Source organism: Lissotriton vulgaris, chromosome 2_1, assembly GCF_964263255.1.
Source record: "Lissotriton vulgaris chromosome 2_1, aLisVul1.2, whole genome shotgun sequence".
Taxonomy (NCBI): Eukaryota; Metazoa; Chordata; class Amphibia; order Caudata; family Salamandridae; genus Lissotriton; species Lissotriton vulgaris.
The window spans coordinates 1,822,947,542-1,822,969,115 of record NC_141687.1 but is presented as its reverse complement, the minus strand read 5'-3'; the positions used below and the strand labels follow the sequence as shown (position 1 = coordinate 1,822,969,115).

Below are 21,574 nucleotides of genomic sequence, written 5' to 3'. Positions count from 1 at the left end.
ATCTGCGGCACTCAACCCGACTTGACAGAGGTGCTTCTGCTGGAAATCTCGCCTCCTATATTATTGAAACCTTATGGACGTTCTGCTTGAGGACTCGTCCATGCACTGAACAGGGGCTCCTGTGCACAGGACAAATGCCCGACACCATTGCCCCACACTTGGGGAATCCCAGTTTCCTCACCCAGCTCTCTACCTTGGAGACATGGTGGTCCAAGCCTCTACGTCTACCCTGGTGCTTTCCCTAAAACTCCACAGGATAGGTAAACCAACAAGCATTTACAATGCAATGGTCTCGGCATTATTAAAGGTAGAGCTATTGGCATTGCTCATGACATTTTTTTTTAAAAATCATAAATAAATAGCATTGTCATTTACATTGCCAATCGCTTAATCGTTAAATAAATGGCATTGTTATTTACAACGTCAATAGCTTAATCGCTCGCATATGCATGACCTATTGCATTTACACCCACAGAGCCTCACACACACACACATACAGAGCCACCCACACAGTCATTCACATAGAGCCACCCACACACACAGATCCAGCCTCACACAAACAGCCACCCACACATAGAACCACCTACAAAAAAAAAGCTATCCACACAGAGCCACACACACAACCACACAATCGCAGTCTGTTACTAGAAGTCCCTCTAGAGCCGTTCTCTAGCGCTGGCTGAACCGGGGTGCAGTGTCGCAGACTGTGACTAGAGGTCCCTGTAGAGCCGTGCTCTAGCGCTGCGTTGACAAATGTGCAGTGTAGCAGTCAGTTCTATTAGGCAAAATATCGCAGACTATTGCAGTGCTTTGTAGTAGTAGTATCCCGCATAATCATTTCTAAATACGTAACATTGGGCGTAGGTTAAGTGCACTTTAGTTTGCTACTTTTAAAGCATGCGATGTTATGTTGTCGTTAACTGATGCACCCGTAGCCTAGTTGTATGCATAGTGCTTGCACATTTGTAACGCTTTAAAACGACTTTAACATACGGCACGTTATATCGTGGCTTAATTGCTGGCTTTAAATCGTGTGAAAGAGACACCCTGTGTTTTCGAATAAGCACTTGTAACAACGCTTAATCAAACCTAAGCCTCGATAGCTAATAAGAGACACAATAGCCACTTGTGTGCTCAGCTGCTGATCATTCCCAGCTTTCGCATATACAGAGCCAGGCTCCTGCGCGATGTGAATAGGGTGCAGAATCGCAGCATGTTACTAGAGGTCCCTGTATAAAACCATAATACAGTGCTGGCTGAGCCGGGGTGCAGCAACCATAGGAAATAAATATTATCCTCTAAAACTGGTGTTGATAGAAAAGTAGTTTTTCTGTGGTTTAAATGCGGCAATCCGCTTTGGAAGTTCTACAGGGTGCAGGACTGTTACAATCACGGTTTCATTTTGTGTATAGAGGAACGTGTATATTATTGTGACCAAATATATAAATTATGCCTGTATCTAGTATGTAAAGGGACATGGCATTTCAAAGTGTGTATTCTTATAACAAACCTGTATCCAAACTTTGAACTTTACCAAACAGCCCTAACAGTAGCCCTAGTCCCGAGACTGACTTGTGACTAAGGAGCTTAAAGGATAAAAACTACCACTGATGCCAGATCCCTAGGGTTTACACTGGATCTTGTACCATGTAAATCAATGACTTAAATTTGCATAGGATTGAATGCTATGTAGAGCTGAAAATGCCATGCCAGATCAAGATGCTACTAAAATTGTTCGACGTTCAGTTTGGGGTTGGAAACAAACCTTGAAGGCTATGCTGCAATCATCGATTCTATGATTTTGGCCCATACAGCATTTAAATGATGCAGTATTTGTGAGAAACTAAAATAATCTTGCTGAAAAGATTACACTATTTGTAGAATTAATGTCCATGAGGAGTTAACATGTCCTCAAGTTTCAGGTAATGCTTCTCAAAAAATTAAAATACTTCGAACTGGACCTACTTAACCTTACAAACATGAGCATAACACAAACAGTGCCTACAATAACACAAGCAGTGCCCACCAATCAGAGGCCCCACACTTGGCTCAAGTCTTGTGTACAGGTGAAGCAACCACGCTAAATGAAATTTTGGTGGCCCCTCACTAAATTTCGAAGATTGTGGCTCAATCATTTTGTACTACTCTGCTGTTTACACAGGAATATGCTATGATGTAGTTTACATATTATGTTGTTGGTCTCTGAATTAAATGCTCATCGCTGTTATATTCTGTGATCTGTAAATCAGGAGTTCAATTTCCGAAGGGCCAACTCCTTCCCAGTTTACTAAATTGGTACCATCATATTTGGTGATACGAACACCAATTATTTACACAACTTGTAAAGACCAGAAGAGCATTATAAAATGAAGCAAACATCGATGTATTATGTTTTACAAGAAGTATTTTCTCTGAAATAGATGGTTACCTCTGACAATCAATTGTATTTTCCAAATAATTCCAGTCCATATATGCTTGTCTTCTAGGTTGTTTGGTGCAGCTGTATAAAAGTCGAATGCGAAGGTGACCCGCCAGCACATTTTGAAAACTATTCACAAGCAAATTACAAAGTGACTAATAGCTCATTTCATTATATGCCTACTGAAGTATTAATCTGTAATCTAAGAGGCGTTTAATGTTTTGAACCCAAAATTGTAAAGTTATGTAGGCATTAGGTAATACTTTGCATAATTTTACAGTCAATAGTACATGAATTAAAAAAAAAAAATCTAGCTTCGCTTAGAGAAGGGGTGAGAGCCTTCTTACATCAGTAAAACAATTAGTATGAGGCAGTTAGCGCTGGTTGCACCACAGCACTTTCTTTTCCTTTACCTTCAGTCATGGTGCACAGCAGGTGCACCGCTGTACAACATGGCTAAACAAAACTTTGACAAAGTCAATAACTCTCGCCTAGTTGAGACCTATTGGCTTTACCACAGTTTTAGTGTTTTCCAATCCCCAGTCACTGCTGCCAGCTTCTGGCTTTTCAGTCATACCATTGCTGCAAAACTCGAAGGTTTAGTAGATTTTTGTGCTCGCACAACGTTTGAGCATGACAAATCCCTACCTAACAACCAAAGAAGTAAAAACATGCATACATGAAAAAAAAAATGAGAGTTGTAAAATTGAGTGAAAACATAATCCAGGTTCTTCTTTATCCTAGAAATTACGCTCGATTATGTGGACCTAACCTTCAATTTTGCCCAGAAATAAAATCGTTATAACCCTTTGTAGCCAGGGGCTTGAAAAGCTGGAAATGAACCCCTTGTTTGAACTGTTGTTCAAGCCTTCGCAACGCTCCCTCTGAACGTCTCATCATTTAGGATGTCATCGGATGAAGTGGCCCTGCTTTAGTCCGTTTTCTGCCTGTAAATGTAACTGGTTGTGGTGGGAACCTCACACTATGCTGTATGGGGGCAAAACATGTATATGAAGTTTCCATATGTGCTGTTGCCATCTGCACAACTAATCTTAGACGTTTTATCCTTCAGTTGAATATGGCCCTTCTATCTCTTCTTCTTAAGGTACTTGTGAACTGAATGAGGTAGCAATGTTGTTGGTTTCTTTTAGTGCATGGAGGCAGTGCATGTGTGTTACCAGCTAGCAGGCTTTATACAGGAATGGGATTGATCTTCGTGTTATGTTTGAGATGTGCCAAAGAGAGATATCGTTTTTACTTTCCACACAGCTCTTTTAAAAATGCAGAGAATCCTAAACAGCACCTTATACTGACTTGAATAGTAAGCTAATGTCGATAACTAAAGGCAGCAGTAAAGCGATTTAGTGGAAAAAAATGAAAAGTGCATCTGGTTGTTCTTGTTTGAAACTTTCACGGACTGCCTTAAATAAAATCATGCTCAGTTAATCCAGCCCGAAAGGTCAAGCTTTGCTACAGTAGGGACGGGGCAATTAAAACAAGCAAGCAACTATGTGGGAAGAGGACAGGGAACGAACAACAACTGCTGAGCGACGACGTGGGGGATGGGGCAATAAAAGGCGAGGAACGACACAGGAGAAGAGCGAGGGGATGGCAAAGCAAGTTGCGAAACAGCAACAATGACATTGTGAAGCAGAAATAATAAGTCCTAAACGAGAGCGGGACGGAGGAGGGCTGCGGGCAGAGGGAAGGGGGCGAGAGGCGTGACTAAGGAGAGCTGCGGGCAGAGGAAAGGGGGGGGCGCTTCCTCACAAGGCAGTCTGGTGTCTCATACTAGCGGATCTTTCCTTTGGGCGCGATGTCTCAAATCACAGCCCCAGTCCCCTTACCTGGAATGTGTTTTCGGAACCCCAGTTAGACAGCTGCTTGCAAGTGACCGGACTGTCACTGAACAGTGTTTGCTCCCCGGACTCCACTTCCAGCGGGGGGCAGGAAAAAGACACGGCTGAAGAGCCGGTTCACGGAGCCCCTGCACAAGTAGCGCCTTGACCAACACGGGTCACGGGCTGTGCTAAAGGGTCTCTCGTGCCTGTAGAGGCGCAGAGCTGCGGGACTGGTCTGGGTGGGCATAAGCGGAGGAAGGGATGTGGGTCCGGCGGAGGAAAGAGCGCAGGGAGAGGAGGAGGCTGAGAGAGGAAAGGCGGAAGGAAGGAAACCGAGGCAGGATGCAGCATCGGGACAACGGAGGGTCTGTCTCGTCTGGCGGTCGGGCAGAAATGGCAGCCTCAAGCTTCCGGGATTTTTCGAATTCGGGGGCGTGTTTTGCTGTCCTGAGTGACGGACAACGTCACGAGCTAAAGAACAGCAAAAATGACGCCCCCGAATCCGAAAAAGACGGGGCTTGTTTGGAATGACTCACTTCTCTTCCAATGGCTGGCCTCTGTTTAGGAAGCCAGCCAATGAAAGCGAACGGAGCTGAGAGGCGGGACTAAACTGTCTACTACACAGCATACGATCTCCTCCCGGAAATGCTGGCAAGCCAGCATTTCCGGTCCTCGACCGAAAAAGCTACAAAAATTTGTCAAGAAGATGTTCTCTTCCGCCAGCCTAGCACTGTGGTCAAGGAACACCACATGCCTTTTGGACCAAACCTGTGCAGTTTGGGATTATGTGCAAGTGCTGCCTATGGTCTCGGAGGAGGCCTGAACCATACTGTCACAGGCAATTTCAGATAGCAGAGATGCAGCAAAGCTCACTATTCGCTGCGGACTGAACATGATCGACTCGCTAGGCAGAATCCTTGGCACTAAGACACCATACCTGGGTGAGAGCCACTGGCTTTTCAGGTGACATCCAAGCTTTCCTTATTGAAATGCCCTTTAATGACTGTCGCCTCTTTGGCGAAAAGCCAGACTCAGCGCTGGGACACTGTAGGAACATCCAGGCTACTACCAGGTCCTTGGGCCTCTCCTTGGCCCCCAGCCAATCCCATACTGCCTTTCGCTCCTTCCATAACCACGTCCTTTCCTATCTAGCCACCAAGGCCAACAGGCTTTGATGCTTTTTCATTGTAATGGACGCGGTTCCTAAAGACAACATGGGGTCACCAGCCAGAACTTGCCCTCATACCACAACGGGCATCTAGTGGGCTGTAGGATCCTATAAGGTCAGATTAGTGGGTACTCCAATCATGCAATGGGGTTACTCAGTTCCCTTTCTGGAAATCCCTACACTAATGCTACCTTCTTAACAGTGGATCATCTCTCCCTGCTCCATCAGGTAGTACAGACTCTTTTGGCCAAAGGAGCCATCAAAAGGTTGCCGACATCAGAAGTAGGTTGTGGTTGATATTTCCGCTACTTTCTGGTGCCCAAAAAGGATGGAGGCCTCCACCGTGTTCTAGACCTGTGCCTTCTCAATTTATTTCTGAATAGGGAGAAGTTCAAGATGCTCATGTTAGCTCGGGTCCTGTCTGCCTTCGACCCGGGAGATTGGGTGGTATGGCTGGGCTAGAAGGATGCCTACTTCCATATCCCTGTCCCACTTGCCCTCGGGCATTTCCTGCGGTTCACTGTGGGCCCCAAGCACTTTCAATTTGTTGTGCTCCCCTGTGGTCCTACGAGCACCCCTCGAGCGTTCACCAGGGGACCGGCGGTGGATGGGGGTTCCTGCCTTACCCTACCACGACGATTGATTGTTAACGGCGCACCTGACTCCTTTTTAGAGGTTCACTTTGCAGCTTCGACCTATCCTCCCAAATGGTCAGTCCAGGATATTCAGGCTATGATTTCAATGTTTCAGCCTCTATCCTGTATTTTGGTGGAACTATCTCTGACGCTATTGGGCCTCATGAGCTCCTGCATCCTGCTGGTAACACATATCCATTGGCATATGCAGGCTCTGTAGTGTGACCTGAAGGACCATTGGGTACAGCATCAGGGGAATCTCTCCCACCTGGTCCAGATCTTGGAAGGAACTGCAAAAGACCTGCTGGGGTGGCAGATAAATCATGATTGAGTCGGCGGCAGACCCCTCTTCTTTCCCCTCCCAGAACTGACTGTAGTGACAGATGTGTCACTGCTGCGTTGGGTTGCCATCTGGGAGAAGTGGAGATTGGAGAACTCTGGTCTCCGGCGGGGTCCCAGCTCCACATTAACTTTTTGGGACTGAGGGTGATCCGACTGGCCTTAAAAGCCTTTCTTCCTTCGTTCAAGCAAAGGCTAGTGCAGGTGTTCACGGGCAGCACCACCGTCATGTGGTACTGCAACAAACAGAGCGAGGTGGGGTCGTGGACCCTTGCCAGGTGGCCTACACCTCTGGATATGGCTGGAATGTCAGGGCATTTCCCTGGTGGTTGAACTCCTGTTGGGCTGCCAGAGTGACCAAACTGACTCATTGATGCCTAGCGGATCACACATGTCGTTTCCATCCGTAGGTGTTGCATGTTCTCTTTCTAGAATAGGGAGAACTTTGGTTAGATCTGTTCGCCGCAGCCGAGAATGCAGTGTCAGTACTTCTGAGAATCCACAATGTCAGTACTTTTGCTTGCTGAAATTTCCAAGGCAACTCGCAGCTGCTCTTTGTCTCGAGTGGAGCTCAGGCCTCTCGTATGCCTTTCTGCCAATACAACTTCTGCCCAGAGTTCTCAAGAAGATCAGGATCGACTAAGTCCAAGTCTTCCGTGTGGCTCTGGATTAGGCATGAAGAGTATGGTATCCAGAACTCCTGAGCACATTGGTCCTCTGATCAGGCAGCCCCTTCAGGTGGATCTTTTGTTGTAGCAGCTGGGCAGAGTCAGGCCCAGCAAGACTTTGCTGTGGACACTGTTGAAGGTTACTTATCGGCCAGTTTGGCTTTTATGATTGCTTGACCAACCTTTGAGTTAGTCCCCCATATGGCCGGGATGCCTGTCACCCCCTCCCAACACAATCCCCAAGGATGGGAAGACGGACGCAGTTCTGAACTTTTGGAAGGCGAGAGGGAGTTACCCTCCCGGCCGTATTTATTAAAATATGAAACAAAATTAAAACATTAAAATAAAAGTTTCATATCATGTACAATTTTCATTTATTACATTTCAATGCAGACATGTCCATTGGCTAACCTTAACAAATCTCTAATACAAAGGTTTTCCTAGCCGAGTCTAGCATCCTGCAAATCATACTTTCTAAATTAAAATAATACACCCTAGCATTACGGGCCAACGGCAAGGTCGCAACCGGTGTCAGATCCCTACTACCAAAACTCTCGCCCTCACGGTGTGAGTGGCGGCCGCGCAGAGGACTGTACCCTCTGTGCCAACTCCAATTTCCCTTGTCTTGTTGGGGGCCCCCCCATTTAAACTCGACGCCATCTTAAAGGTCGTCTGAGGACCCGTGTGAGGTGTCTGTAAGAAGGCAGCGTGGACTCCCCCCCCCCCCCCCCCAACCCCCCCCCCCCACCCCACACTGTCTATCACATCCGCCGTCGCGGATATCCGGGCCCCGGGAAATTCGTAGGAGGGGCATATAGCCGCCTCCTCCCCTGGAAGGGGCCTATGGCCGTCCTCCCCGAGGCGACCCATAGTTAGTGGGTGCCGCCTCCCCGTGGGAGGGGCCAATGGCCGCCTCCCCCCGGGCGCTCCCATCCATAGTGGGTGGCGCCCCCCTCTAGGGACCTTGAAATTACTGCTCACCGATCATGACCTTACCGCCCGACCAAATAAATACGACATTTATTACCTACTAAGGGAGAAAAAACATCCTCGTCTACTTGCAACATTTGTTTATACTACAAGAAAAAACAGTACCTTCAGACAGAAGTCATATCGTTAAACTAGACCTTCATATACCGCTGAACAGAGGGAAGAAGATGTTATCAGAGAAAAAAGACTTTATTGCTGAACTAACATTGCCATAAGGGGCTGGTGGGTGGGTCAAAATTGCTCCTTGTTCCGTCGAGGGCTCACGTGCAACGAGTGGGTGCAGCTTCCAAGCACAGGAACAAAAGGATGCTTCTTCGGATTCCCGCTCTCCTTATTCCTCTTCTGGAGGGCGTGAACCCTCCGCCGGTACGCCTACTGGGCGTGGCCATCGGTGTAGGTGTCTAGGACAACCCCTCTTGGGCGGGAAAAAGGCGCGCCCCGGCTACGCCGCTTCGGGCATACCAGCCGTGACACGCCCCCCGCCCAAAATGGTTTCCCGGGTGGATCCGGGCCCCCAACCATACGTTCGGGGGGATTGAGTGGTCGCCCCTTTCTATATGGCCGGGATGCCTGTCACCCCCTCTCAACACAATCCCCAAGGATGGGAAGACGGACGCAGTTCTGAACTTTTGGAAGGCGGGAGGGAGTTACCCTCCCGGCCGTATTTATTAAAATATGAAACAAAATTAAAACATTAAAATAAAAGTTTCATATCATGTACAATTTTCATTTATTACATTTCAATGCAGACATGTCCATTGGCTAACCTTAACAAATCTCTAATACAAAGGTTTTCTTAGCCGAGTCTAGCATCCTGCAAATCATACTTTCTAAATTAAAATTGTACACCCTAGCATTACGGGCCAACGGCAAGGTCGCAACCGGTGTCAGATCCCTACTACCAAAACTCTCGCCCTCACGGTGTGAGTGGCGGCCGCGCAGAGGACTGTACCCTCTGTGCCAACTCCAATTTCCCTTGTCTTGTTGGGGGCCCACCATTTAAACTCGACGCCATCTTAAAGGTCGTCCGAGGACCCGTGTGAGGTGTCTGTAAGAAGGCAGCGTGGACTCCCCCCCCCACCCCACACTGTCTATCACATCCGCCGTCGCGGATATCCGGGCCCCGGGAAATTCGTAGGAGGGGCATATAGCCGCCTCCTCCCCTGGAAGGAGCCTATGGCGCCCTCCCCTAGGTGACCCATAGTTAGTGGATGCCGCCTCCCCGTGGGAGGGGCCAATGGCCGCCTCCCCCGGGCGCTCCCATCCATAGTGGGTGGCGCCCCCCTCTAGGGACCTTGAAATTACTGCTCACCGATCATGACCTTACCGCCACAGGCCGGATAGTTGACCGGCTATCCGGCCCCCCCACAACTCCTCCTAAAGGTCATGCTTCCTCAAACCCCTTAGCCAAGCTATGAAGTCTCCTATGAGTAAGACATTCCCTTCCCGGGACAAGTGAACCCCATCCTCTAGATACATGTGGTCACCCCGAATACACCCATGCAGAATACTGTGCAACTGCGCCGAGTGAAACAACCTACCAATCTTGTTGTTGACCTTCTTTACTGAATGGTTCAGTGCCGATACCGAAAGGCCCCCCTATCATACCTTCCTGGGAATTATGTGGGACCATGCAATCGTGCACCCGGGGATTCTCTTCGCCAGCCAGCTAACGGTGGACAAAACTCGTTCGAGTAATACTCTCCTACCGAGTGTCACCATGTCATTGCCCCCCAGGTGGACTATGATTACAGATGGCGGTGACCTCTGCCGCCCTAAGAGTCCCTCGACAAAAGATTCGAACTGGTCAATACAGAGCCCGCCCCTTCTGTGGAAGGTCACTCTGTACCCGTATTCCCCAGCTGCGTGAGTCGCGTCACCTGCTTTGAATACGTCCCCGGCCCGCCTCACGTATGAGTGGCCCACGACCCACACCTCTCTCTCCTCAGCCGGTGATCTCTGACCGCTGGTCCCCTGGTGCTGGGTCGACTGCAAATTCCGCCCCGCATAACATGCTCGCGAAACTGTAAATTAAACAGAAGACAAGAAGCGTGAGTGCATGTAACTTGACTTCACAACATGTGCAACCGCACATACCTTTTAAAACAGTTCGAGGACCATCGTCCTAACAGTTTCACCTCTTCAGTACTCCGACCCCTGGCTGTAGCCTCAGTAGCAGCCCCTATCCTAAAGGAGTGGGTCTCAAAATCGCTCGGGTCCAAGCCCGCCGCTGCGATTGCCATTGTTAACACCCTCTGAAACTGAAACCTCGTCAGTGGGGTGGCATCGATGTGTCTCAGCAAACTCCCACCCCATGTATCCGCCCTCAGCGCCAAATATTCCTCGATGCACATTACCGGGCACATGGGGGACCCTCGCATGCGCTGGACAACAACACTGTCTCCCATAGCTCTTTGATCAGTCTTGGACTTAGCTATTGTGACTACCATTGAATCACCCCTAATTAGGATGTGATCCCGACACAGACCTCCCTCCACATCCTTCTTATTCTTTGCAACCAGTTCGCTCACCCGCATAGCCCCGTGGAACGCTAATGCGAAAGCGGCCCGGAACAAGACTGCTTCGAAATGGGAGGAGCATGTCGTGGGTAGTGTCGACATAAGCTGGGACAACCTTTCTAACCCAATCTGGCGCCTCTCGTCTACTCTACGACCCTCGAGGCGTTGCCAGCCACGAAGGGCTTTCTTTACCAAAAAGGAAGTTGTCGGGTCCTTGATGCCATGCACCTGCGCCATGAATGCAATGGCCGCCCGGTGCCTATTGGCCGTTGCCACTGATCGGCCTTCCCTGTGTAATGCTACCAGAAACTTTAGGAAGGAATCCTCCTGACCCCATTTCTGCTCCCCTGCCGGACCCAAAAATGCACAATAGGAACGAAACGCTCCTTCGTATGCCTTCCTTGTCCTGGGGGCTAAGCTTGCTGCCACGAGGTCTTGTAATCCGGGGCACCGAGTAGCCAGAGTACTTCGGGGAATGGTGCCGCCGCTAGGTCCGCTGTAGGTAGATAACCCCTGAATGCCTGCATATGTGAACGAGAGAGTGCATCAGCCGCATGATTCAGTACACCCGGCACGTGTTTCGCCCTGAACTGCACATTCAGTCTCATGCAAAGTAGTACAATTTCCTTCAACAATCTCAATATCCACTTGCAGCGTGCTGCCTGATTATTTATACATTCAACAACGGTCATATTGTCGGACCAAAATACCACAGAGCGATCTCTGAACTCGTCCGGCCATGCCATCAGAGCCACAAAAACAGGGAATAACTCGAGGAACCCAATGTTATTTGTGAGACTGCTGGTGTGCCACTACGTCGGCCATGTTTGTGCCGACCATCGATTACCCAAGATGGCGCCAAAACCCGCGCTCCCCGCCGAGTCTGTCCACAACCCTAGCTCGTCTGAAGACGCTGGTGGCTTGCTCCATACCACTCGACCGTTGAAGTCCGCCAGAAATGCCAACCAGATGCACATGTCCTGGCGAACCTCTGCAGACAGTCTCGTGCGGTGGTGTCCTTCCTTGAGACCAACCATAGCTTGTGCAATAGAGCGGGAAAAGGGGCGGGCCATTGGTATTACTCTCAGGGCGAAGTTAAGCTGACCCACTGCTCGTTGTAACTGATGCAGGGTCAGCTTCTCCTTACTAAGGCACAGTTCCAGGGAAGCCCTGAATTTCGCTACTTTCCCTACTGGCAAACGGAAACATCCCTCCACAGAATCTAGTTCAATTCCCAGAAACTCCAGTGAAGTAGCTGGTCCAACCGTCTTACCTGGTGCCAATGGCACTCCGAATTCCTTCATGAGGAGGCAAAAATCCTGTAAGGCCTGCGCACATTTTGTGTCGCCGGCTGCCCCCAAGAACAGAAAATCGTCTAAGTAATGCATAACATGGCTATGTCCAGTGGCTTCGGTGAATGCCCATTCCAAAAAACAGCTGAATTTCTCAAAGTAAGCACAAGAAATGGAGCAACCCATTGGCATACATCTATCCATGTAGTAACGTCCCTGGAACACAAAGCCTAATAGATGCTGATCCTGTGGGTGTACCGGGAGCAACCGGAACGCCGACTCGATATCTGACTTCGCCATCAGCGCTCCGGGCCCCAGGCAATTCAACATGGCGACGGCTTCATCGAAGGATGCGTACCGCACCGAACAGACTCCCGGGTCAATCGCATCGTTTACCGAGAGACCCTTCGGAGCCGACAAGTTATGTATCAGCCTAAATTCCCCGGGGTCTTTCTTGGGGACCACCCCTAACGGGGAACAGATAAAATTTGATACTGGCGGGTGCCCATATGGGCCCGCAACCCGACCCAGGGCAACTTCTTTCGCAATCTTCCTCTCTACCACCGCTGGGTTATGCTGAACCGATAGTTGGTTTCTACATAGTGCTTCCCCACAAAAATTCCCCGCCGGGATGCGGAAACCATATAAGAATCCATTCCTCAACACCCCAGCGGAGACATGATCAGGGTATTCGTTTAGCCAGGGGATCATTGCCATGATATCGACGGGGGTAGGTAATGGTACACAGTGGTCACCCTCAGTCCTGTTTGGACCCCCCTCTACCTCCCGACCCGCCATTCTTGGATCTGCACGAACTCTCGGGGTGCGAGGAATTCCCGCAACCTGCACACGCATGTCTGAACTTATACGTCCCTTGTGGTCTGGTGCAGTTGCCCCTGTTAAAGCTCCAACAGACCCCTCTCTTTCCCCCATTGCCACCAGTCCTTGCTTGGTGGTCACCACCGGGGCCCGCTCGAAAAGGCACCGCGGGCTGTTGGCGGGAAAACCCCGACCCATTCCCGCCTGGCGAGGACGACTTCGTCGCACCCGGCAGGAGCTGTTTCTGCCAAGAAACCGAGTCGAGACAATCCCACGTCAGAGATGAATCGTACTCCTTGGCCTTACGAAACTTCATATCATAACCCATCCACTCATTGCCTTCGAATGTTTCACAAAAATCCATTTTTCGGGCCTGATAGTAAGACAATTCAGGCAAAACCTCGGGCTTACGTTCCCCCATAATTGCAGTAAACATCGCAAAGGCCTTGGCCCAATTTGTGATTGTCTCATCAACCCTGAATCCCGCCATCTTGGCTCGCCAGACACTCGGGTGCCACAAATCTTTCTGCGCCTTAGCATACTCCATCTCGCGATGGTCAGTCAGCAGAGAAAACATATTTACATATTTTTCAGCCCATATCAATTCTTTCGTGGCCAACGGGATATGTTGAACCACTTTCTCCCGTCTTGAGGGCAAAGAGCCCCCCCCGCAATCGGCAATGCCTGCTTACCCGGCTCCGTTGACGTTCCCGCCGTTTTTTCCACGCCAGCTGCCGGTCCTTCCGGGGTCACCTGTGGTGGGACAAAAGGGAGATTCGCCTTTGCGGCATCTCGCGACTGCCGCAACTGCTGCATTAGTAACCTGGCCTCTTCGGCCGTGTCTCCGGGCGCCGTAGAACCCCCTGTCTTTTTGCCGAGCCATGCGGCCAACTGGGCGGCTAATTCGGGAGGCATGTCCTCCTCGTTGGCGGGCGTCACCACAACTGGAATCGGTTGACCCGCGTCAGGGATTGGTACCGGGGCCTCGACTGGAATGGCAGGGGTCACCGGGGGTACTTCGGGAATCGGAACCTCCCCTCCTGCCGCCCTATTCCTGACCCGTTTACCCCTACCCTCAGGGACAACTCCCGGCAATGCCGGGCCTATTACCTTCTTTGGTTTACCCGGATTGTCATTGCAGCCATCTGCTTCTTCATATCTCGACCAAGCGCCGGGACCATAACAACGTTCCGTTCGATCTTCGCCATTCTGCTCACTAGCATGCGAAGCACCTGGTCAGTTTCGGGCTTCTTTCCTGCCTTCTTGCCAGACATTGTTTTCGAATATCCGATCAAAATTGATCGACAAGGTCCTGGATCCTTAGCCTCGAAGTCGCTGAAAGAGAAACACAAGAATTACAAGTTCTCAAAATTGCTCCTTGTTCCGTCGAGGGCTCACGTGCAACGAGTGGGTGCAGCTTCCAAGCACAGGAACAAGAGGATGCTTCTTCGGATTCCCGCTCTCTGTATTACTCTTCGGGAGGGCGTGAACCCTCCGCCGGTACGCCTACTGGGCGTGGCCATCGGTGTAGGTGTTTCGAACAACCCCTCTTGGGCGGGAAAAAGGCGCGCCCCCGACTACGCCGCTTCGGGCATACCAGCCGTGACACGCCCCCCGCCCAAAATGGTTTCCCGGGAGGATCCGGGCCCCCAACCATATGTTCGGGGGGACCGAGTGGTCGCCCCTTTCCATTCTGACTCTTTCTCTAAAGGGACCCCAACACCTGTTCCCTCCAATACCAGTTATCATGCCTCAATGGGACCCCAAACTGATATTTACATTTCTAATGTGTGCACCCTTTGAAGCTCTCCACAACTGTCCTCTATATTTATTCACCCTCAAAACGGTTTCACTGGTGCCCATAACATCCGCCAAATGGGTCAGAGAGCTGCAATTACTTTCTTTGCACCCTCCCTACATGACAGCCACGCACATGTATTATGTGACACGGCTAGTGAGATCTTACCAGAATTCCCAATGGATCTCAGGGCCTCGCTGACCCAGATGATACTTGACAGCCAGAAGGCAACAAAAAATATGCTCTATTCCTTCCTAGACCCTACTGGATTCTTTCTCTGCAGAACGAATCACACTTCGAAGGAACACCTGGATGAAGTAAACCGGGTTTCTGGTGAAGTGCAGGCATCTCCAATAGATATGTTCTTTGATGGGTCCTGACTCAGGAAAAGAACCTGATTTGTCACTAAAGTGATTCAGACTAGGCAAATCCAATCCTCCTCACATGTTGTACAGCCCAGTCCTCTCAAGACTGTGGATGTGGCACTGGCAGCAATCATACAGGCCAGCAGGGACAGGAATCTTCCAATTCATCCTACCCTACTGAGTGACTACCAAGCTGCTTTATTTTGCCCTGACTGACTTATGGAAGGCCCATAGGATGCAGAAATCAGCCCTTTCAGTTTTCTGTGGTTACCAAAACAACTGCACTTGTTTAAGTCACTTTTTGTGATTCGTTTTATTAAAGGTTTGACCCGGATGTTTCTTCCCAGACTTTTTGTGATGCCTTAGCAGGACCATACCTGGCTTTGACATTTCCTATTTGCATGTCCTTTGGGCCCCTGCGTACATGCTCCTTAAGGCTCATAACATTACAAATAGTTTCCCTTATTGCTATCACGTCAACATTCCACACTGAACTGAAAGTGTTGTCGGGACAGCCGCTCTACATCATCTTGTTTCCGGACAAGTTGGTGCTAAGAACAAGGCAACATTCCTTCCTAAAGGTATGACACGTTTCACTCTACCAGCGTTCTTTGCTCCGTCTCACACCTTGAAGGAGGAAGAGAGACACTATTTCCTTGATCCAAAGAGGCTGTTGCTTTTTACGTTGACCGCACAAAAGGTACATTAACTCATCGGGTAGATGATCACCTTCTCATGGTACGTTTAGGCGCAAAGAATGGTAAGATAGTGCTAAAGAATACTCATGTTAATATGGATAGTGCTCCGTAACAAGATCTGGTACCTGCTAGCCAAAGGGCAGCCCCCTGAAGGTCTGAGAGCCCATTCTGCCAAGGCCCCTACAATGGCATTCGTACAAGGGATACCTGGAAGGCTACAATGTAGGCTTTGTTACAAACATTCACAACGCAATACTGCCTTAATGGCCACATCCAACGAGGTAACTTGGCCTGCTTTGTACTGCAGGGCTTTTTGTTTTGGGCTTAGTCCACTCCCCAGACTCTCCGCCTTCTGGCTGTATTCCTGTGGCATCTATTCTGAAAGTGAGGAATTGTGATTAGACATGTCTTTCTGAAGAATAAGTTACTTAACTTTGGTAACACTCTTTCTGGTAGATACTCTATCTAAATACAGATTCCTCATTGCCCCCTTACCTCCCCATTGTGTGGAGTGGTCTCTTGAACATCTAAAAAGGTCTCAAATTGGACATCAGGACACTGCAGCCAACAAATTGTTCCACGCTCTGCATTTGGAGGTGCAGAATGCGACAGATGAACCTGGTGTCAGCAAGCAGAAGGCAAGCTTGTTTACGGCTCAGCTTTGTCACATCTGGGCAGTACGAAGTCACAGTGGACCCACATACTGCCACCTACAGGTGCATGGAAGCACTGCTATGAAAAAAACCTGAATCCACTCTGTCACCAGGGCATTTTCTAAGGGTGACGAATCTGCGTTTAGATAGGGTATCCGCCAGTTAGAGTATTACCGAAAGTAAGTAACTTGTTAATCTACACTGTTCCACAGAGGAATGACAGGTGAATGGTGCTCTGCAAAACACTTTCTATATTGCTTAAAACTGTCACAGATCAACACCCCAGCACTTGACAGTTTCTATAGAGTCGATCACCCAGGTTACCTGAGAATTCTGATAGTTACCTCTATCTGTGCCGACAGCTGCCTTGTTGTGTGCCCCTTCAAGCAAACCTGATCGAGTTGATGACAGTTATCCTCAATCACCACAGCTTTTATTTCAGAATGTCACGAATGACCTCACAATTTGCTTAACTCAGGTTTTCTTTTTCTCATAGGCCTCCATTGTGGCTGAGGCTTACGGCTTAATCCCTGACTGGGCAGAGGTCCTATACAAGCGAGTTATCATCGATGGCGAATTTATGTACCTGGACGAATTCAAACAGCACCATATGCTGAAAAGCTGTGTATTTGAAGACATTTCTAAGAAGTAAGAATTTATGGGGCACTTTCAATTAGGATAACATATTCTTTAAATCCATGGCTGCTTTCATCTCTAAATTTTATTCCTGGGAAGTATTGTTCGCTGATACAGAACGTATAATAAGTCCTTCTATGCTGACATTACCACACCTTATTGATATATCAGCTTCATGACATTGTGGAGGCCCAGGCATGGCGATATTGTGGAGGCCCATGCATTTCTAAACTAAAATATACATTTTATTTTTAAATATAGTCTTACAGCTGGGAGCGTAGCAATCAAATAGACCTTCTCACTCCTCAAGATAAGCATTTTCAAACAGAGCCCTCCTAGAATGTCCTATGCTAATTACAGCTACTTCAGTACTAATTTTCTTTTTGTCTTGTTTAGATCTCTGAATGATTTGCTTTAGCAGTGCTTTGATTTCTCTGACCAAACTTTCTATTTCCATGTGGGAAATGTTCCCTCTTATGTTTCCTTTATAATTATTGTTTCTGGGCAGATATTTTTCAACTTTCTGAGAGGGATTTTCTAATACTGCCATGTAAATTGCTTTTCCTTGTTCTTTGTCCACCCCAGGTGTTTTTACCAGAGTTTGTAGTACATTACAGCATATTAAACACATGTTTGTTGTTAATTATGTTCTCTTCTGCCAGATGATCTTGATATCTTTAGGGCTTCTTCTCAGTTGGCTGCTCCTTTGGACTTTGATAGAATGATAATTGCTGCCTAATGTTCTCTGGGCATTGAATTGACAATTTGCTAAGTGTCACCTGCTTTTAGTAACTAACAGTTGTTTCATTCTTTGACCTCTCTGTTGAGATTGCCATGTTGACAACAGAAGGTAGGTGGGAGTGTGTTCATGTACCCACACACATCCACAGACACTCAAACCTTATTATAGGTTCTTCTAAGAACCTAATTTCTGAGAGTTTTCTCAGTTTCACTCTTTGTAACTTTTGCACTCAGTATCACAAGTCTCCTCAAAAATGTGTGTCTCAGGGATGAAAGGTTCCTCCGCGCAGAGAAATTTCACAACTTCATAAGACTCTTCAGAGTCAGGATCTTGGTGCTAAGAGGACACTTGGGGTCAAAAAGGTCTTCAGATCAAAGAGGTTACTCAGCGCTAAAGGGCATTACCTCCAGCTCAAATGGTCCTTTAGCATTGACATTGAGTGGTTACTCTTTTAGCCATGCAAATGCCATAGTTTGTAACCTCTCAGCTGCCTGGATGATGTATTATCTTAACCTTTTTTGTTCCTATTTGTTCCTTATTGTAGAACTTTAATACATGGAGACACTTGTATCCTGTTGGACTTGGCCCTTCTGGCAGGTTCACCACTGAACTTTTTGCTTTTGATATGTGACTTGGTGCTAGTTATTTTTTGCTTCTGCGCACTTTACCACTGTGTCCCAGGGTAAAGTGCGTGCGTGTAGTGAGGTTGGCCTGCCCTCCCATAGGAATGCATGGGGGAATGTATGTGTCCCTGATAGTTCCTGATGCGTGTGGAGTACAGGCTCGAGTTTGGTATGTGCGGACTTGTGTGATTAAATGCTGCACGATGATGTGTGCGGCATGAATGTACCTAGTGTGGAAGTGCCACTTCTGGAAGTTGGCCTGTCTGTGTAAATTATGTGAATTGGCTGTCTGGCCTGTGATTGGCTGGAGCTGGCTGGTGAGCCTGGCTCCAGGAGTCAGGATGGGTCTGCCCCGGTGGTGAGTGGAGAGGTCTGCATGATTAATATGAGGGAGGGGTGCACCAGGGACCTGAATTGGGCTGGGCTTTCCCTACACAATGCTGGCTCCGCCCCCTGTGGTGCGACTGATGACCCTAGCCTGACTAGTGAATGGGAAGAGTGGCTGGGCACAACAGAGTGCTCCAAAACCAGCTGCAACTGGATTTTCCCTTCATCCTAAACAAAGGGATTTGGTGTATAAAAGAGGGGCTGTGACCCCATGTAAATGTTCTCTTGCCTGATCCTAAATTGGAGGGGGGCCTGCTGCTGCTGGGCGCCAGGAGGAACCGCCACTGGGGACTGCCTCCCTGCCTGGAGGGTCCTGTGAGCTGGCCCCTGGGCTCAGCCTTTGCCCCCCCCCCACCTCCTGAAGGACTTTTTGCTGTGCTTTGCCCTGGACTTGGGTCTTTGTTCCTGTAGCGCCTGGAAGCGCTTACTTTGCAGCCTGAGAGAAGCAGCGCTGCTGTTTTCCCTTACAGCGCTGAGCTGCCTTTTCTTCGAGAGGGAATCCCGGGCGTAGGGATTTCCCCACCCCCCTTTTAGGCTTCATTTTCGGCGCGGGTGCCCACCCCGCATCTCTGCCGATTTGTGAAGTCCCCAGCGGGGGCCCACCCCGCCAGGAACTCTGCGCTGATATTTTTAGCCGCTTTATTATTTAATTATCGGGAGCCTACCCCGGATTGCTGGGTGAGCCGCTCTTCCCCCACGCCCCCCCCCCCCCCCCTCCAGGCCGCTGCACTGCCTGCGATGACCCGGAAGTACTTTAACCAAAAACCGGAAGCTGAGGGAGCCCTCCTCGCGCTTCGGTGAGAGAGGAAGAGAGGAAGAAGGATGCCAGAAGCAGGAAGCAGCGGGAGCCGACCCCGCGCTCCTGCGTGCGACGACAGGTACTGCCATCAGCAAGGCTCCCCGCGTGGTGTGGAGAGAGAGCCCCGCAGCCTCCGGTGAAGCGGACAGCAACTGCCAGAAGGAGCCCCCGCCTGCGGAATGCCAGTAAGTGAAACCGGCTGGGCGGGACCTCTGAGACCTAGTGCAGCCCCATGGTTTCCGAGTCCCCAGAGGGGGGACTCCAAAGTCGGGGGCATTATTGGATTCAGAGCCCGAGAGGCTCCCACACCCGCATTATTAGGGGCATTTTGGAGGGTAGAGCGGCCCCGGTTGGCAGCGGGCCGCTCCCCCCAGTGTGGTGACAATTGCTCCTTGGGCCCACGAGGTTCCCACGTGTTCTTGAGCCCCTACTGGTCATCTCAAAGCTCCGAAGAGAGCCAGGAGGCACGCTGGTGCCAGGCTCGGTTCTACAGCTGCCCAGCAGTTAGTGGGCAGCTGCTCCGTTTAGGCCAGTTCCTTTGTGCAATCTTCTTTGGCTGCTGGTGCAGCCTGCCCTGACATTTTGAACACAGGGCGTTTCAGCCCCTGAGAGGCCAGTTGGCCTGGGGGACAGTTCTGGTGTTGTGCCCTTGCGTGGGGTACATGTTTTTGGCCCTATGTGATCTTTGCGCAATTTGTAATGACCTGCCTAGTGTGACTTCTGCATCATGTATAATGTCTTTGTGCCTATACCTCTGAATGTGTTTTTATGCTTAGGTGGTTGTTTTTCCTAGTATAGTTATACTAGTGAGTTCATGGTTCCCTGCGTGATATTTTCCTTAGGAGGTTAGGGTTGCGTAGGTGGTACTTACCTCTTACCAGTGGTTACTGGTTGTGTGCTGCATTTGCTATTTGGTGCTACAGTTATTATAATGTTCTATGTTCTATTCCTACAAGTAATCTATGTTCTACAAAGTGTTTATTCCTGACAGTGGTCCATGTGGCCCTATCCTGTACATATATCCCCCGTAAATTCTGCCCGTGCCTGTTGGCACTTTGTAAGGTGTGTGTTTCTTATCTAATGTGTTTGGTATAATACAAAGGCTATTTTTATATATAACCTTGTGTGGAGTTTCCTTTGTGGTTGGCCTTGGGTGTTGTTGCTGGGTGCGCGCGCAAACACTTAACCTACATTGCCTCCGAGATTAGCCTTGCTGCTCGCGTCACGTTGCCTAGAGGATGAGCAGGGGTTATCTTTGACGTGTAACTCCCTTGCCTTAACTAGAGTGGTGGTTTCTGCCTGGCTTTGGCGCAAGCCTTAACCAACCGGAAATGCCATTTCTAACATATCCCATGCATTAGCTGAAATGAGAATCTGAAATGGTTTCCCCTAGTGGGATACCCTTTCTTGCATTCCTACTCCAGTTGTATTATCTAAATTAGGTGACTCACTGGTGTTTGTCCAATATTGCTATCTTTCATAGATTTACCTGCTTGAAACATCGTCAAAGTGGGAGTCCCACAGTATCATCACAAAAGCAGTAAATAACATACCCATAGTCTACAATGCAATGTATAGTCACTGCAATAGCCTATCCATGTCCTTTAGTAAAAAAGAACCAAACTTGACCTATACCCAGCGCCCTTCAGAACACACCCAAGAGAAGCTGAATCCCTCAGATTTTCTACTGCACGTCATGTGACAGGGAGTCTCCCTGAGTTCTGCTCAGTTTGTCTTCACATCTCTGATATTTTCACCTGTTTCCTGGTTACCATGCCGGACTCTTCTAAGAAAGGACTCTTCAGATCATGTGGACCTTGTGGTAAGAAGAGACTTCATACTGAGGATCCCCATAAGGACTGTATATATTGCATGTGCCCACAGCATAAGGGTAAAGACTGGAAGATTTGTAGAACCTTCTCAACCAAAACCCTAAAAGACAGATAGGGTAGGTTGTTAATATGGTTACAGAGACTTAAAACCAAATCCAATGTTATCTATGAGCATGAAGATAGTGCGAACTCTCATGCTTCTCTTGAAAAACATAAAAAAGGGAAAGATCACAGGAGTCTTCACAAAGCTTCTCACAAAAAGGAAAGCGTCTGTTTCCTATTGAGGCCAAATCTGAACCTCCAACTCCATCTTCCCTGTTGGCCTTAAAACCTGAGAAGTTGCCGTCAAAC

General features: G+C 48.9%; 1 protein-coding gene across 2 annotated transcripts in view; it reads left to right on the top strand.

Moving 5' to 3' along the window:
• SPG11 (SPG11 vesicle trafficking associated, spatacsin) overlaps window positions 1-21,574 on the top strand; it is a 639,585-nt gene that overhangs the window by 592,638 nt on the left and 25,373 nt on the right. For both annotated transcript variants that reach the window (XM_086957913.1, XM_086957912.1), the window contains exon 40: window positions 16,701-16,852. In XM_086957913.1, coding sequence (XP_086814039.1) covers window positions 16,701-16,852 — 152 coding nt within the window. The remainder of the gene's footprint in view (window positions 1-16,700; window positions 16,853-21,574) is intronic.